This window comes from Callorhinus ursinus, unplaced genomic scaffold (genome assembly GCF_003265705.2).
Source record: "Callorhinus ursinus isolate GAN/ISIS: 27379988/994484 unplaced genomic scaffold, GSC_fseal_2.0 scaffold1, whole genome shotgun sequence".
Classification (NCBI taxonomy): Eukaryota; Metazoa; Chordata; class Mammalia; order Carnivora; family Otariidae; genus Callorhinus; species Callorhinus ursinus.
The window spans coordinates 99585310-99604422 of record NW_027397063.1 but is presented as its reverse complement, the minus strand read 5'-3'; the positions used below and the strand labels follow the sequence as shown (position 1 = coordinate 99604422).

Sequence of the window (19113 nt, the reverse complement as noted above, 5' to 3'; positions counted from 1 at the left end):
CATTTGCTTCTTTGTTGTTTATTAAACTGGAGACCAAACATCGTATAAATCTGGATGTTTGTTTAGAACAAGTAGCGTAATGATGGGGGCAATTAGTGACATGTAGGGTTTGTATATCTTGCAGAAAATGCTGTCCTGTATCAGAACTACAAAGAAAAGGCTCTTGATATTGACTCTGATGAAGAGTCGGAGCCCAAAGAACAGAAGTCAGATGAAAAAATTGTGATTCACCACAAGCCACTGAGGTCCACATGGAGCCAGCTCTCTGCGGTAAGTGTTTACCTTTTTCTTTCCGATCCGTGGGCATGAAAACACCAAGTTGTGGAAATTAGGTTTAGATACGGTTTTAATTTTTTCTGCCAATGATCCTGTAACCTGAAAGAGAAAGACTCTTCTTTTTAGATTGCGAAATGTTTCTTGAAACTCTTCAGACACCAGTGAGAACGTTGATTTTGATACTTCTGATCAGGAAAATTAGGTTTCGATAAAATAAGGTACCTTGACACTGATACAGTATACTCTGGAAGTTTTTCCTGCTCGGTATCTTTTCTTATTTTTTAGATAGTATATATGCCGAAGTAACTTAATCTATCCTGAACTTTATCATGATTATGGCTATATATACAAATGTGTGTGTGTGTGTGTGTGTGTGTATCTGTGCATAATAAGGAGTTTATGACAGTTCTTCCTTGGAAATTTCATTTGATATAGACACATTTATATGTTCTTGCAGTTGATTAATGAGTGGCATTCTGTTCCATTTCCTTCTGTGCATCTTTTGTGTGAGCGTGTCTGACACTTATGTTGTATTGATGAGTAATTTCTCCTCTCTGCATCAAACATCTTTTGTTTATAGCTATAATTTCTCTTCCTCCTGGCTTAACAAATGTCACAGTGTGCTGCTTAGTTTACTTGATAGGAGTTTGGGCACAGCATCTGTGGGCATCCGATGCATTACCAAGTAGAAAGGAATTCCCATGGCTGGCTTGGGTGGTGGGAGCATTGCATCAAAAACAAGCCAGTACACCTCTGTGAGTCCCTTAGGCAACATGGGAGCAGAAGCGATTCCCTCTTAAGCTGAAATGGGCATTGTTCAGAGTCCGGAATCTCATGTATTCAGGGGACACGCTGGCATAAGAAAAGGAGTTGTGTATGTTGGAGCTCATAAACAGGCCATGGGAATGGATGTATGGTGATGATGGGAATGACTTCTGGTCAGGTTCTTCCTCCCTTCTTCCACCCTGTGTTGGAATTCAGAATTCTAGAAACCCAGCCCTTTCTCCCTGTATCCCTCCCAGCCCCTAATTGTATTCCAAGGAGGATTTATTCATTTCCAGTGCCTCCAAGGTGTGGCACCCTTAGTAATGCCACAGGCTGCAATGCCTACAGGGGTAGGGAAAGCAGCATTAAGAGGATGCTGGTGAGTGTGGAGGTTGAGGCTTGGTGGGTATTATGGTGAACAGGTCCAATATAACCTCAGCAGCCACCACTTAGCTCACACCAGTCCAGTGTTGCCAGATCTTCTGACATTTAGAAAAGAGAAGGCAGCAATCCAGATTTTTATGAATATTATCCCAATTCAAGTGTTAGAAAATGATGTATGAGGCCAACAAAGTATTTATGGGCCAGTCTTGTCTCCTGTGCTGACAGTTTGGAACTTCTGGGATATTTCTATGATTTTTGCATGTGGTCAGGTGGTAATACCTATCCAAAGAAGTGACATATTGGTAGCCTTATACCCTAATCTAATGATCTCATGATAGTATATCCCAAAGCACATATGTGGAAAAACTGGTGACAAGGCCCATGGAGGCCATGTTGGCTCTAAATGGCTGTCATTCCGTTGTTGGTGTGGACCATTTGGTAGAGGATCCTTGAAAAGAAAGCTGTGGATTTTTTGAGTTTTTCCTCCATGGCAACAGCTGCATTTGTTAGCCCTGGCCTGAATCTTGCTGCTATTCTCTGCACGCTAAATAGCAGTGTGTACTAATGTGTCACTTACACTCTGATCCTACCTAGCTTGAGAGCTGAAGAGCAAGCTGCCATACTAAGGCCTCCTAAAGTTCGGCGTTCAGCTAGATTAACAAATGCACGTTAAGATAATACTACACATCCTTCAGTACAACTGCAAATATGGGCATGCATTTCATTTGGCAAAGGATACATGTACCCATGTGCCTTTTGTTAACAAGATTGCTATCAAAAGACTGGTGATAAAATGTAAAACTATAAAGTGGGTTCTAACTTCAGTGTGTGTTATCTTGGGTTTTAGTGCTCCCAGGAGGCTTGTGTGTATTTATTGTGTTGCTTGGCAATTACATTTAATCAAAGCAGCATTGGACTTTGCCACCTCCCATTCTTAGACACCAGCCTGCATTTTCTTTTTTGCATTTTGTGTCTCCTTTTCACATTTAAAACATTTTACTTTAGTTTTTTATTATTATTATTATAAAGTACTGCAAATATGCCGAAAAACTTAAAAATAAGTATGTGTAAGAGATTTCTGGGTACCTGCCACCCACATTGAACAAATGTTAACATTTTAACATCTTTACTGCAGATCTCTCTTTTTTTTAGGCAGATCCAGTGAACCACCCTCCTCTCTAGTACTTCTCTCCTTTCTGCTTTCCCAAAATAATCACTGTCCTGAAGTTCTCTTCTGGACTTCCCACGTGGGTTTTCTATCCACTAAAACGATGCAAGCAGCTCTGGCTTTTAGGAAAGTAGATATTTCAACGCAGAAAGTGGTCATTGCTTTTTTAGAAGCCTAGCAGTTGTTAGGGGCCAAGTTTCAGTTAGGACCCTAAAGAGAGGAAGCTTTGTGAATTTTGAACAATGTCAGGATGTCATTGTTCATCCTCTCCATTGATAGGGGTCAGCACCTCCATTTCTCTGTCAGACCTCATGCCCCAATCCTTCCTTGTCGAGGGGCTGCAGCGGTTAGTGCGGGTCTCCGAAACATCTGCTCTTTCCATGCTTGTCCTTAGTGTGCCAAATTAATAGGGTAGCCCCCATCTAATCGTGCATATATCACTTTAACACAAAACTCTTCTTTGAGTCTGGACTTCATGCCAGAAAGAGAGTAGGACGGGTTTTCTGAGTGTGACGGTTTGCGTGAGCACACGTGCGCAGTAGCTGTTGTTGCTTGTTTTATTTTCTTAAAATCTCCTTGTTGCAAACACCTGCCGGCCTTCTGTGAGGATGAAACTTTTCTTATCAGCTCACTCTAAGAAGCATTCAGTATGCAAAAGGCTCTTGAGTAGTGCAGCTGTTTGCAGTAATGTACGGGGGTTGCGTAGGTCTTTAAGCCTTCAGTCTGATGTAGAAAGTCCTCGCGTGCTTGTTTATATGTCTCCTTTTGTTCCACTGGACAATCACACGGGTGACAAGTGTCCCCACTTACATTGTCGGGGACAGGTTTAACTGTAGTGTTGTGGTTATCTAACAGTTAAGGGAGCATTAGAACTGTGTGAGAGACATTTAATTGGGCCTCAATAGAAGGGAAAGTCTAGCTGCCACAGACTTCTCTAGTCAGATTGAAGTAATTGAACGGGGGATGTACTTAGCAATGTTGCCTCTGCCAACAGGTTCTCCATGCATTGGTGGCTGTTCTCCCGCAGTCAGAAATACAACCTGGGCTCCTTAGTGTATCATAAGATAGTGACAGGTTTACTCTTCGTTCCCTTGATCTTCAGAGGAAGTAGATCTCTTTTAGTTGATACAAAGTAGGTAGGTAGGTAGGTGTAGGATGTCTTCATTCCAGGGAATATAACTTCGTGCTGCTTTTCAGGCCTGGGAGAACCCTAATATACGAGAAATAATTTAAAATCATTGTGGTTCCCAGATTTGAGGCTTTGAGCTTGGGAAGTCATTTTTGACTTCTAGAGATCTGTGCCCAGAGACCAAGAACCTGCCACACGCAGGTCAGTTGCCCAGTGACTCACCTAAAATGGCAGTGTGAGGATGAAGCCAACAGTTCTTGGACCTCTGGGACAAGCTTGTGGATTTGAAGAAAAATATCGATATTATTAGTCGGGGATAGAACACCCAAGTCTTTGTTACAGTGACTGCCACGTGTGTGGCCAGTTGAGTCCTGGATGCAAAGGGAGCTTCAGGATTTTCTAAAGTTCATCCTTTGATGGGATTCTGGAAGCATTTGCAATATTACAGAAAATAAAAGATAAATCTTGACTGGAGTCGTGTCGTTTTTCCTCATAACCACGCCTCCCTGTCCCAGGCTCACGTACTGAACATGTACTGAAAAATGATGGTTGTGAAACCAGTGTTTGTTTTGTCAAGATCAGTGACAGCACCGAAGCCACACTCACCAGCCATGGCCTGACCCCATTTATTTGCCATGGGGTGTGTTTGTGTAATTTCCACCACCTTCACATGCCAGGTACCTTTGAAAAGGGTGTTTAGGCTCCAGAGGCAAAAACAGGCACGCCCACAAACTTCCCACTGGAATTGAGCACCTAATATAGTCATCCTCTGCTCTGCTCTGCTCTTCTTTTGCACTTGCTGACAGGGGGCTTTATCAGTCATCTTAAATCATTTTGAGTATCTCTTCGGTTTGTTCAAAAATTTTAAACTCTAGTTAGGAACCGGTTTTTCTATTTTCATCAGAGCATTCCTTCAGCGGTGCAGAGTGGGGCTAACGGTTTAACGGGAGATCCGATGTTAGGACCTGGCTCCGCTCTTCAAGGTCACACCGTTTGCCTTTGGACAACTTTCTGGAACTGCCAAATGAGAAAGGGCGATTTGAAAAATGGTGATTTTATAGAAATGTAATTTCATCCAGTTGACTATATAACAGACACTTTGGAGACTTAGCAGTTGGATCTGACGGGACTTACTCTTTTAGAACTTATGCTGTGTTTATTGTGAAAGATCTTCTGTTTTCTACTAAAAACTAGAGCTCAACAGATGTAATAACCTGAATATCATCCTGTTTGCAGAAAAATGTTTAGTGCATTTAGAGGTCATAGAAAAATGCCTTCTCTTTCCTTAAATTTTCACACGTGTCTAAATTAATTTTTGGTTGTTCAGTGACTTGCTCCTTAAAATAATCTCTTCATTCATATAGTTTTCCATTCATGTTTTGCAACATTGCAGTCTCATAAATTATTTTTTACCTTAGTTGGTGATTAATGCCTTTTACCATATCTATCTTTTGTGTTTAAAAAATAGAAAAAAAATGCTCATTTTTCATGCCTGGTTTGCTTTTAGCCCTCATAGTGGAAACAATCAGGGCTTTGGATATATACTTGTCTACACTTTTAAATTGGACAGTAGGTCTCCTGGAATGTTTGTATCTTTATAAACAGAAATAGAGATCCATGTGCCTACACCTGAGACACACCAGAGATTCTATTCTAGCCAAGACGGCTGGAACTGGGAGCCTGCTTAGCTGAGCCAGAGACTGGCCTCTATATGTTCTTGCCATTTCAGTACAATTAGATTATGGTGTTCTTTTAACATTTTTGAAAATTAATTTTGATTTATATAAGCAACACCTAATACGTTCTCCACATAAAAAAAAAATGAGCATTTCAGGTAAGACTAAAATCTCTTTTGTCATATCTGCAATCCCAATCTCTTTCCCCCTCTTTATAGGAATGCTGTTCTCAATTTGGTAAAGTTCTTCTCAAAATCCACATATATACATTTAAGGGAAATATAAAGATGACGTGTGTTTACTTAAATATATACTCTGCAGGTTTTACAGTTTGCTTTTTTTCTGAACCATGTGTCTTATAAATCATTTCATGTCTATACATGATGGTCTTCACTGCTCTTTCTAGCTTCTGCATTATTCTGTAGGATGGATAGCTGTTTTGCCTCTTTTCCTTTGAAAGGTTATGCATGCTTTGAGAACATAATAAAAACTTTGAGGCATGGATCTTTAGAAAAATGCACACATGAGTATGTATGTAAATATTTGTTTATAATTTTTTCTTTTTTTTTTTTGTAAATTTCAGTTTGAGGATATTTTTTTTTTCTTGACTTTATCTCCAAATACTGGGAATACCTTACTGGAGCTCTCTATGTATTTTTTTTTTAAAGATTTTATTTACTTATTAGAGAGAAAGAGAGGGCGGGGGGAGGAGCAGAGGGAGAAGAACAAGCAGACTCCTTGCTGAGCGCAGAGGCTGAAGCAGGGCTATATCCCATGACCCTGAGATCCTGACCTGAGCTGAAATCAGGAGCCAGATGCTCAACCGACTGAGCCCCCAGGTGCCCTTGGAGCTCTCTATGTATTAAGTATAGTTTCCATGTTGTTCATATCACCTTTATAAGTTTTACTTTTTCTGAATTATAGCAGACTTGGAACTTGAGCTATATAACCCTTTCTGAAGAATATATATATATATATATTCTTACATTCTTATATATATACATATATCTACATGTACATATATATGTGTATATATATATTTCTTATATATACATATATAAGAGAAAACCGTTCCAGCTGGAGCTGAGTAATGAAAGGGCAATTGAATAGATAACGCCAATGTTTATGTTCTTAATTCTCCCAAGAGAACAATAGGGTATGAAATGTGGGTATGTGTGCACCATACCCCTAGGGAGGCAGAGCACAAGAGACAGGTGCTCCAAGAAAGTGGGAGAAGATGAGCACAGGGATATTCAATTTTGATTGGCATAACTACAGAAAGATATTTCAATCAGAAACCTAGACTTGGGATCCAATACAAAGAGGGTCTTATTATTTCATTGAGCAGAAAACCAACAAGAGAGATTGATGAATGATTCCTTCATTCATCTAGTCTTTATGGCAGCCTGCTCTGTGCTAGACACTTGGAGATAGAGCAAAACAGACTCCACCTTGCTTTCATTTCCTTACAGACACCCTTCATGGGGAGACAAATATCAAATAACCCCACAGATAAATGACAGAATTACAGCTGTATGAATGCCATGAAGGACATGTTCGTGCTGCTCTGAGATCCTACGGGGGAGGGCACCTGTCTGGGCAAGGTGCTGTCAACTGATAGATGGTGGCAAAGGAAGAGACAAGAGCCGCCATCAGTGGCGTGTCAAGACAGGTATCTGGGCAGCATTGGTGGTAGGGGACAGGGACAGAATTGAGGAGTCCCAGGCAGAGAAACTGTCCTGTATGTAGACCCTCTGGGGGAATGGTGGGTAAGAAGAGTTAAAATAAAATTGGTTCAGCTGAAGTTTCTTGCTCTGTTTGGTGGGCACTTCCTCACTCCTCCCATCTCTGAATGCTGGGGGCTCCCTAGGCTCCGACTCTGGGCCTCTTATCTGTACTCATTTGGTGATCTCATCGAATCTTATGGATTTAAATGCATCATGTACTCAGATGACTTCCAAGTTCCTATCTCTAGACTAGACCTTTCCCTGAGTTTTCAGACAAGGATATCCAGATTCTTTTCTGATATAATTGGCATCTCAAAGTTAACCTGTCCAAAAGTTTACTTCTGCTAATTCTCTTCTCTCCCACCCAGACCTGCTTTTCCCATAACATATATATATTTTTTCTAAGCAAGTAACAACTCCATCTTTCTGGTTGCCAAAGTCAAAAACCTTGGAGTCATTCCTCACTCTTCTGTTTCTCCCATAACCTCTTCCAGTTTGGTGTAAAGCCTGTTTGTTGCCTTTACCTTGAGAAGTGGATTATCCCCACTGCTTCCCAGGTCAACTCCGGTATCTCCTGGGGTCCCTTTACATCTCCTCTCTATGTAGCAGCATATAATTATACTGCTTATTTGTGATGCTGTTAAAATATGCTGAGATACTCTTTGTTCTGGTCCTTCGGGTGTTCTCACCTCCACTTAGAGTAGAGGCCAAGCCTTACAGTGGCCAGTGAGGCTGTGTGATCTGGCCTGATTCCCTTTCTGAACTCATCTCCTGCTTCCTCCTCCATCTTCCTCATTGCTCAGTCACACTGATGTTCCTAGAATACAAGGTGTACTCTGCCCTAGGGCCTTTGCGTTTGTGGTCTGCCCAGCTTGTAGTGGCTCTTCCTCCAGAGAGCCACATGGTTTTCTCCCTCACCTTCTCCCTAGCACCCCTTTAACATTTTTTTTTTAAGATTTTATTTATTTATTTGACAGAGAGAGAGAGACACAGCGAGAGAGGGCACACAAGCAGAGGGAGTGAGAGAGGGAGAAGCAGGCTTCCCACGGAGCAGGGAGCCCGATCCCAGGACCCTGGGATCATGACCTGAGCCGAAGGCAGATGTTTAATGACTGAGCCACCCAGGCGCCCCACCTTTAACATTTCTTATCCTCTTCATGGCATTTACCTCTCTCACATACTGTGTGATTTACTTTTTTGGTTAATTATCCATCTACTCTACTGAAATAAAAGCTGCATAAAGGCAGAGGTTTTTGTCCATTTTGTTTCCTGCTGTTTCCCTAACACATGAAATAGTGCCTGACTTACAGTAGACTTGCAGGAACTATTGGATGAGTTTATTAATGAATGTATAAATAAATGAATACATGCAGAAATCTAATCCTGTAAGTGAAAATAGTAGGAAGTTACTCAGCAGTGAAAACAGCGAGGAAGTTTCCTATTTAGGGACCATTTGGAGGCTGTTTTTAATTTTTATTAAAAAAAAATTCTTGATCATTGGTTGGCTACATCCTGGATTTAATACACATCTTTGATACATTGGGGAACTTGGCATCGTCATAGTTTAAAACTTTGTTAGCCTGTGGTAGGTATTGGCTACTATGAAATCAAATTCAATGGCAACCTAATTTTTCACTTGGTATTTCTTTTGGGGAGGTAAATGGGATGCATTCGAGAATGATAGCATTCTGTAGGAATACAGTGCAATTAGGCAAAAGGAGGGAAGGCTCAGTTACTTTTAGGAGTTCTGAATGACTGTGTGAAAAGGCTCTATAATACTGAGCCTTGGATTGTGGAAATCATCTATCAGATTCTTGTATTTACCCTCTCAATCTTAAGATGTGCCCTTGTGGCGTCTCCTCCTTTAGTCCAATGATGGGACTGTTCCTCAAGGCCACATCCACAGAGTGATTTGTCTCCATGATGATTTGAGAAGTTGTCGCTGTAAAAATTATTATTGAATCTTTAAATGCTGGACTTGTGTTTAAAAATTTATTTCTCAAATTTTGCTGATTTATCCAGAGTACTGATAGCCTCTTGATTTTCTACTTTAGTCTGTGCTCTAAAGTCTTAAGATTATTATGGTATTCATTATCTGAATATCTATTATTTGAAGAGGTAAAGACTATAGAGCCAACGGATAGTTCCTACAGAAAAAGTAGTGTTGCCAGTGAAAGGAAATTGCAGATTATTTTCCCTTTTGGTGTGGTGGGTGTGCCACCCATCCAACTGAAATAACACAGAAATGGAGTGGTTCCCATTTTGAAGTGGCAGGAAACTGCTTCAGGTAGTGATATGCAAAGGAGTGGGATTGTTGTTCGCTCAACTGAGCAATAGGGAGCCCCTGTATCCTCATGGGTTCAAGGTCTCAGTAGGAGCAGACAGTGCAGTGGCTGACTTGCAGGATAGCTGTAGCTCAGGGACCTGCCATTGGATCATTATGATATTAATTTGTTGACATGCAGTTAAATTATTGACCAGATATTTGCAGAGGACTTACTGTGCACAGGGGTTGTACTAGGTGAGTTCACTACAATTTATGTAGTCCTCAGGACAATAACAGGACGGCAGTACTATTTTTCTACCTTGTATCAAGGCAGCTGAGATGATGAGATGTTAAATATGGTTACTCTCCAACTATTACTGTTAGGGTTTTGAGATTACCTAGAAAGGAGCCTTGGGCTCTGGAAAAGCAGGAATGATAGTTCTCTTTGGTACTTGGCCGACAATGTGTCTCAGCAACTATCTGCCTGGTGGCTCTTTTCTTGTCATGAACTTATTTTCCCTCTCTGCTGTGTCTATCTTTTCTCCCGAGAGCTCCTGCACACTCTGTTTCTGAGTTGTTGTAACTTAGACTTACGGTTACCTAGCATGGTCCTACCCCACTTCCCATTCTCCTGTCAGCTTCCATATATAACTACCCAGTTCAGTTTCTTGAGAGAGAATCCAACCAATCAGAGCAGCTCAGCGCTTTCCCCCCACTTAATAGGTCACTTAATGATTTTTTGTTGTTTGGCCAGGTGCCTAACTAGCTCTATTCCAGTCGGTTTTGGCCTCTGATGCATTATGGTGCGAAATGTGGCCACCTTGGGTTGTTTATGTTGTGGAGGCCTGAGTAGAACAACTTTCCTTGTAGGGGTCTGTGAGACTGTTTAGCAACATGACTGACATATCTAGTGTAAATTTACACATGATGGTTGGAGCACTTGTGTGGCTCAGTGGGTTAAGCGTCTGCCTTCGGCTCAGGTCATGATCCCAGGGTCCTGGGATCGAGCCCCGCATCGGGCTCCCTGCTCAGTGGGGAGCCTGCTTCTCCCTCTCCCTCTGCAGCTCTCCATGCTCATGCTCTCTCTCTAAAATAAATAAATAAAATCTTTAAAAAATAAAAAAAAATTACACATGGTGGAGTCAATGTTGCAAACACAGTGTGGATCAGAAGCTTAGCAAATGAGAAATATATTTTACCTTGTAATCTTTGTGTGTGTGTGTGTATGTGTGTGTGTGTGTGTGTGTGTATCTCAAACAAAAGTTAGAAGTTACCCTGAATACTTGCATTACACTGTGGTATTTCTGTCTTTTCTGTTTTGTTACATTTAAATAGGTGTTCGCCAGAAATTCATGGACTTTTTTGTGTCATTCACTTGTAGTTTGGAAAACGGTGGTGTCTGATTTGAAAATTCATTGGTATTACACTGCATTGTAGTGGATGTGGCAAACAAAGCAAGTCTAAATCCCAGTACCTGCACTGTCGGAACTTAGAAGCTGGTTCAGAAGACAGTAGAAATGAAACAGCTAAATGGTGTTTCTGAAAGAATGTAGGGCACAGTGCCAAAATGAATGACATAGATAGAAATCACAGAGCCATAAAGGTCAGGGAAGCTTTCTCTAGAAAGGATGACTAAAACTAGGTGGGCATAAGAGTAGGAAATAAAAGCAGGGGAAGTATGAAATATGGCTTGAGTGAAGTTTGATGTATAGGTCAATGTTAGAACAACAGTGGTAAGTCTTGCCAGTGTCTCAGATCTCCTCCGTACGATAAGATAATCCCTGTCCCATGAAACCATTGCATGCTTTGTACATCTAGTGTAAAACATCAGTTCGCTTTCTTACCCAGTTTTCCAGAATAGGTTTTGCTCAGGGTTAGATCTTTATTGCAAATCTAGGGAATTAACTTTGTTGTCAGTGTTGTTTGAAGTCACTGACTGGTTTGGAGTTGATCGTTCCTTTCCATCTGCCACTTGACAAAAACAACAAATAAAAATGAAATAGCCACTGAGGTGTTGGCGCCACCTTCACAAACAAGAGTTCTCCTCTCCTGCAAGAGGGGCACCTCAGCCCTGTTCTGCCCTTGTCAGCCCTTGTTGACTCAGGCCTGCACTATGAGTCAGGGGATGCCATGCTCAGTTACCCCAACTCTAGCCCAGGCCTCGTCGCTGTCACATGTGCACACCTGTCCGGCCTCACACTCATTTTCCTCAGTGCCTCAGAAGCCACTGTGTGGTTTGGACTTGACTGCAATCTTGTTTTCTCGTTGCCTCCCTTTCCCGTAGCTACTTTACTTTTATCTGCTGGTGATCACCTGCCATGTCTCTAGCTTTCCTTGTGGGCAACAACAAAGAAATGCGGTATTACTGGCATCCTTAAACAATAAAAGTTGAAATCTCTCCCTCTCCCCATCACTGTTGACATTTTGGTCTAGAACTTTTCAGACATTTTGTGTGTGTGTGTGTGTGTACATATGGAGGTTTTTTAATTTTTTTTTATTTATTTTTTTTAATTTTTTTTATAGACTTTATTTATTTATTTGAGAGAGAGAGAATGAGAGAGAGAAAGCACATGGTGGGGGGAGGGTCAGAGGGAGAAGCAGACTCTCTGCTGAGCAGGGAGCCCGATGCGGGACTCGATCCCAGGACCCCAGGATCATGACCTGAGCCGAAGGCAGTCGCTTAACCAACTGAGCCACCCAGGCGCCCTGGAGGTTTTTTTAAAGCAAAAATTCAATAATGTCTTGTTATCCATATTTTCCTCTTAACAATGTTGTAAATATCTTTTCATGTCATTAAACCAGCTGTTTTGTGACATATTTTTTTTTCTCTTACCATGTTGTGAAATGACTTTTCATGTCATTACATTTTCTTCCATAAGAACCTTTCTAAAGCCCAAATTGTATTTCATCAAATAAGTGGATGTTTGGTTCTTTTACCCAACTCCCTATTGTTAGTCATTAGTTTGTTCTTCAGTTTCCAACTTAAAATTCAAAATTTAAAGGTGATTAAGTTCTTTAAAACAATCTTTTTGAATTACAGACAGGTTCTCCTTATCATAACACTAAACACACCAGGTAAGACTGAAATCTGCTTTGATTTTACCACCATCCCCAATCCCTTCCCCTATTAACCACTATTAAGCACTGCTCCTCACTATTTTATTAAGTGTTCGCTTTTTAAAACTTCTCATCTTTTATTAAATACTTGTGGAGATTGCCCATCTCTTCTAAAACCAGTTTCCTTTTCATCCTTTCTACTCTGTGTCATTAGCTTTTCATGCCTTTGCTAACTTCATTTTCTTCTCTTAATTGCTGGTGGAGAAAAGAGCTGTTTCTCTTGCTTATCTGGGGGCTGGAGGATGAGTACATTGGAGCCTGGTCTCAGTAGCCGCACAGGGGAACGAGGCCAGTACGAGCTACAAGTGAAAGAGAGGAATGTGTTTAGCAGGAGTAATGTCAGGGCTAATGAGCGGGTTAAATTGTGAGGGCACCCCGCTGATAGCTTAGCTTTCACTGCAGCAGAAGCTGGGAACCCAGTGGGAGATGAAGTGTCTGGGGCATTCAGGAGGAGGACCGCAGTTTAGGGGAGGAATAGCTACAGATCACAACTCCCAGGAGTTCACAAGTGTTAGGAGGCAGTCCTGCTGGGATGGTTAAGAGCTCACAGCCTCTGGCCTGGGGTGGGGGGTGGGGGCGGGTGAAAAGGCAGGACTGGGTTTGAATCCCAGTTTTACTACTTAGTAGGGCTAATGTGGTTTAACTTTTCTGTGGTTCTGTGTTTTATTTGTAAAACAGGGACAGTGCCAGCTTCCTTGCGGGGTTGTTAAAAGGTTCTGCTGCATGATAAGCATTTGATGCAGCGGTAGTTTGAGAAATAAATAAAGAACCGACAAGAACTTTGAGTCAGGAATTGGCTAGTAATACGAATAGCTAGCTAGTGAGAGCTGGTTGCAATGAAGTCATGCATGCGTATCTCCCAAACTGTAGAAAGGACGACAGTTTATTCTTGTACTTTTAATTACCTACCTGCTTGTGGTTTGTACTTTCAGCCTCATATCTGTACTGAAATAATTTGGGTTCATTCAGGAATCCTGGCTCTGTCTGTAGAAGGTGACGGCAGGGCAGAGAGGAGCAAAAGCCTCAAGCCCCTGCCTGCCTTATCTGAGTTTGCCATTGATTTCGCAGACCTGAGGTTACCTCCAGGAGGCCGAGAGTGCTGGCTGTTTCTTAAGATCCAAGAACTTTGGCAAGGATTGCAGAATTATTATTACTGTAGATCAAAGAGGAGATCAGTTTTTTGAACAAACATATTAGGAGGTCCCTGGCATGTTAGTTGACATATTTTTAAAATGATTTTATTGAAGGGGCCATTGTCTTCTACCTCTCCCATTTTTTTTAACAGTATTTTATCTATTTACCCACCCCTTCCTGAAAGTGTGACACTGTCCTCCTCTTGATCTCATTTATCGATCATTGGTTACACAGATCTCTGATCCTTTAGAGTTGTGTCCTGTGGTGGCTCATAGCTTAGGTGGAGTGATCTCTCAAGATCTTTTGCCGTAGATGAGTGGGCCCAGAGAGAGCCTACAGGCCTGGTTACAAGGACACTGTTTCTGGATCCTGGCAGATTTTTCATTTTAGGGACTTCAAACATACTCTCAGAGAGCAACTGTTCCCATGTTATTTACAGTGAAAGAACTCTAGCTTATTTGTGGTTCAGTTCAGGGGCTGTGTGAGTTGTGTTAAGTCTATAGAAAGGGACCTGGGAGTGGTTGTGTCCCATGTTATAATTTTACTTGGCAATTCATTCCCTTACCATTTTTGAACTCTTGAGAGCAAAAGCTTGTGAATCGGGGATCACCAACAAGCATGAATAACCAGCTGATTTTCAGCAAGTGGGTAAACTCCAGCAAGTTTAAAGGTCTTAGCTTAAATTGAGTATTCCACGTACATTAGTGCTTTATAGAGCCAGAGTGATCTTGGATTACAAATATCTGATCTAATTTTTAACTAGCTATATTTCTGAGCCTTTTCGGACGGTCAGTCTTTCGGGGCCCTCCCTTTTTGGTTTCCCTGGCTGGTGGGGAAACATGGAAGGAATGTGCCACCCATCTGATCTAGAAACAGTATTAACTCACAGAGGGCTTGAGAATATATCTCATGGAAAATGATCATCTGGTCGGCCAAGAGACTGGTGTTATTAATGTCGGCTCCCTTCACAGATATAGGACTGTCTCTATTCTGTAGAGATGTCAGTACCGGGGATCTGTTTGGGCCTAGAGAATCAGACTGGCTTATAACCTATTCCAGTCAGTGAAGTCAAAGACCAAGGAATAACTGTGCAAAGTTTATGGATGTTCTGACACAGTTCTCTGCAAGGTGAAAAATCCTGTAACTGTGCTGAATGCAGGAATGGAATTCAGTGCCAAAAGTCTGCTTGTTCCCTCATAGGGTAGTCATCTAAGAAGCTCAGCCTTGCAAGGTATCAAGGAGGAGCCACGCATGAATTGTAGATGGAGTAGCTACCCTTTTAGCAATTTAAAAAATTTTAGGTCTAACTAGACAATATCACACCCATAGATGAAGTATCTTATACTGGTAATTTATTAGTTTTAGCCAGTTGTCAATTTCCATACTATTTGAATATGCAAAATATATCCGTTACAAAGATCGTGAGTGAAGTTTCAATACTGATTACAGCAGTACGTACATTATATATATACACACACACACACACAATCTATAGTGACGAATGTAAAACTATTGTAACAGTGAGTTCTCTGCATTCACTGTCTTGATAAGCCACGTATATGTTTATATTTTTAACTTATGTTAAAACTGTAGATATGGGCTCAGTTTTGTTGTTTTATTTGAGTTAATTTTTATCCACTTAAAATGTTGAAGATAATGACATGCATCGTACTTTCTCCTTAGAGGCTAGAATCTGCCATGGTAGGATTTGAACACTTTTGTGAACTGGTTAGATTATACAAAATCAAGAACCCCAAATAGAATCCAGTTCTTGGGGTTTCATTAAACTACTTTTGCAGTTCTGTTTACTGATGACATAGTTAAATAAAATATTTAAATCAGTGAGGAATAAGAAAGCTCAAGTGAAGTCAGAAGAGAACTTTAGAGGCATGTTGCTTTGGCTGTCTGTTCGCAGTTGTGCTCAGCCAGAACTACCAATATGAAATGTAGGTTATTAAAATATAGAAGGAGCCTATACAATTTTAATTCTTTTCATTTAGGGTAGCAATAGGATTCAGGTGTTAGAAGCTGCTGTACTATTTTTTTTTCTTTTTCACGCATGGAAACAAGAGGAACGCTTGAAGAAGCATGATAAACTTGATAATCTTTCAGATTCTCTTAGCAGAAATGTGCAAACTGCAACAGGCAGGTCAATTTTAAAACTGTAGGTATAAACATATGCTTTTCACACATTTTTTTCCTTGGGGGGGAAAAAAAAAGCCTGAGCCTTCCAGTGAGTTAAGTTTACTGATAAAGTTTGCTGTTTTTGAATTAGAAAATTTCTAGAGGTATTTACTTTTTTTTTTTTTTGAGAGAGAGAGGGAGAGCCTGCAAGCAGGGATGGGGGTGGGGGGGAGAAGGGGAGGGGCAGAGAATCTTAAGCAGGCTTCAAGTTCAGCATGGAGCCCAACATGGAGCTGGATCTCACGACCCTGAGATCGTAACCTGAGCCGAAATCAAGAGCCGGATGCTTAACCAACTAAGCCACCCCGGTGCCCTTAGAGGTATTTCCTATTAAAAACTTGGTGCACATTCTCCTTTTTTCCCTTCCTTTTCCATCCTCCATCGCTTCTCGTTTCTTTTTGCTTGATATTTTACTCCAGTGTGTTCATTCTACCCTAATAGTCTGTTTTCTGCCTTTTCACCAGTCTCCGTGGGGGCCTCCTTTGATATCCTTCTCGCCCTTCTCTTTCTCTGGTTTCATTTCTCTAAACTGCTCAGTCTCTGAAAGCATCTGGCCTGTTCATGACCTTCTCCATCCAGGCACCTGCTCTCAGGTGCTCCTTAATTTCGAGTTGAATGTGGAAAGAAGTCTCAGGGGGACATAATGATTCCTCTTGACTCAGGAGGGAGAAGCCGTCCGGCCTGTGCTGTACAGGGAACAGAAGAGCCAAGAGAGAAGGACAGGCCCTGGAGCCGTGGCCTGGCAGCCAGCCAGGAAGGGCTGATCTGTCATCACTCTCGCAGCAAACCTGCGGTCTCCTCCAGTGTGCTGCACTTCAGCTTTCTTAGTTATGATCCAAGAATGCTCCCTGGAATCTTTTTCTTTTTCTTTTTCTGTCTCAGTAGCTTTGTAGGGGTTGCTGGTTTCTTACTGATGACTTTTTGGTTAAAGGAGTATTTTATCGTTGTTTGTACCAGTATAATGAAATACTATAATTCTGGGAGTTAGCACTTCACCTTTTTCAAAACTACATTTTTCCCCCCTCAAAAGAGAAACTCTTTTGTCTGGGGATTTTTTTTTTTTTTTCCTTCTTAATGGGATAAAGTACTCTTTTTTTTTTTTTTCTTAAAGATTTTATTTATTTATTTGAGACAGAGAGAGCACATGAGAGGGGGAAGGGTCAGGGGGAGAAGCAGACTCCCGGCTGAGCGGGGAGCCCGATGCGGGACTCGATCCTGGGACTCCATCCCGGGACTCCATCCCGGGACTCCATCCCGGGACTCCAGGATGATGACCTGAGCCGAAGGCAGTTGCTTAACCAACTGAGCCACCCAGGCGCCCGGGATAAAGTACCCTTAATCCCTCAGTAAACTAGCTGTCACCTGTGTAGGTCTCTAAGTCCGCATGGTTCATTCTCTTTCCCTGAAGATTTCTGGGTCTGAACTTATTAGTAATTCTAGATGACAAGGCCAGCGCGTGGAAATTCTTGCTGGTGATCTCACCTGCGGAGATTGTGGGCGTGGCGCCTGGATATCGATCTGCCAGGACGATGTGTCAGGAAGGAAATCCTGTGAAATTCCTGCTCAGGGTTAACCATACGGGAGTAGTGCTCAACAGTTTCATTCTTCTGGCCGGTCTCCTCCCTTATTAAAATGGATGAAGAAGCCTTTCTAGTCATGAATTCTTGCTGACAGGCTGACCCCGGGTCAGGATGGTGGGTAAGGCTAAGAACATTCCACAATATGGGTGGATGAAAAAGAACATATGGAGACTTGATACAGGCCTGGCATTAGAAGGACTTTTAGTAATGATTGCCCAAACCCTAGAAATGGGGTGCCTCTCACAGAAAGCAGGGGTCCCTCAGGCACCTGGGGCGCCTGGGTGGTGCACTTGGTTGGGGCTCCGGCTCCTGGTTTCAGCTCAGGTCATAGTCTCAGGGTCATGGGATTGGGCCCTGCATGGGGTTCTGTGCTCAGTGTGGAGTCTGCCTAGGACTCTCTCTCCCTCTCTCTCTGTCCCTGCCTCCACTCTCTCTCTCTAAAATAAATAAATCTTAAAAAAGAAGAGAGAGTATGAGCGCTGGAGTTAGACAGGCATGGATGCAGATTCTGCCCTCGATACCTGTTAGCTGTGTGCTCTCAGATGTTAAGCCTCACATGTTATCCCCACCTGAATTGGAGATGAGGAAGGGTAGCATTGACTTTCTTGAGTTTTTAGGAGGATTCAGTGGGAAAGGGGGTATAAAATGCTTACGACACATCCAGGCACACGGTGAATGTTCCGTAAATGATTGCTGATTTTACCACTGATTTAGCACTCTTTCTATACTACTGCTTTCTGTCCTTCTCCAAAAGTCAGATTAGAGACCATAACATGTGTCTTCACCTCCGTGACAGCACAGTGTAGGGCACTACGCACCCACAGTCTTCACACTAAGGTTTGCACCACCGGGGATTCACGAAGCCCATGCAGAGTGGACGGGGATCCTTTTAAGGGTCCATTTTTTACGTCTTTAGGTTCCAGGTATCCTCCCCTTTCTAAAATTGAGACTGCGTGTGCTAAGTGTCACCCCAGGGTTTTTTCCAATCCCCTCTCTCACAGTTGCCCTTTTTGCAATTTTACTAAAGAAAGGTGTATCTCTTACCCATCCCAAATCTTAGTGTGGTGCCTTGTTCCAAGGTGTCATTCCACTGGGGTACAAGATATGGGGGGGTCAATTTAAAATATTGGTTTCAGTGAAGCCTCTTTTAATGAAGCCACTATAACCCCCCCACCCCCACCCCCACCCCCACCTTACTAAGAATTGCGTTCTCAGTAAAATTTACTTTTAGGGCCTAATGCATTAAAATTGGCAATTATGTTATTTTGGTCATAGGTTATTAATGATATTTGTGGTGATTATATAATCCAGAAGAGTCTCTTTTATACTTAAAGCTCAGTGGTCACAGGAAATTTTAGAAAATTAAATTGAAAAATGTATTTTTGCCTCAGAGTATGCTAGGGTGATTAATAAGATACCCTGCCACACAGAATTACGTTAGGAAATTTTGGGGGAAAATTGACACAGAAATGTGATTTCTAAGGATAAAGAAGAATAATCCCCAGCTGTTACGGGAAGCATATTTATTTTTAAATGGAGGATGGTGGATATCAAATCGTTGTGCTTTTTATAAATGTTTGAAGACCTGTGTTATATTTTATTGCTATTAGTTTCTCACAAAAAGGGAGGACACTCTCCTTTCTTGCTGTTCTTTCTGTTAAGCACAGAATTTAATTGGTCAATATTTTATGTATGCCTTACCTTTTG

The 19113-nt window shown here is 41.7% G+C and overlaps 1 protein-coding gene across 4 annotated transcripts in view; it reads left to right on the top strand.

Annotated features, from left to right (window-relative positions):
* ARHGEF26 (Rho guanine nucleotide exchange factor 26) overlaps positions 1-19113 on the top strand; it is a 118963-nt gene that overhangs the window by 6446 nt on the left and 93404 nt on the right. For all 4 annotated transcript variants that reach the window (XM_025880120.2, XM_073898386.1, XM_073898380.1 and 1 more), the window contains one exon: positions 125-270. In XM_025880120.2, the coding sequence (XP_025735905.1) occupies positions 125-270 (146 nt within the window). The remainder of the gene's footprint in view (positions 1-124; positions 271-19113) is intronic.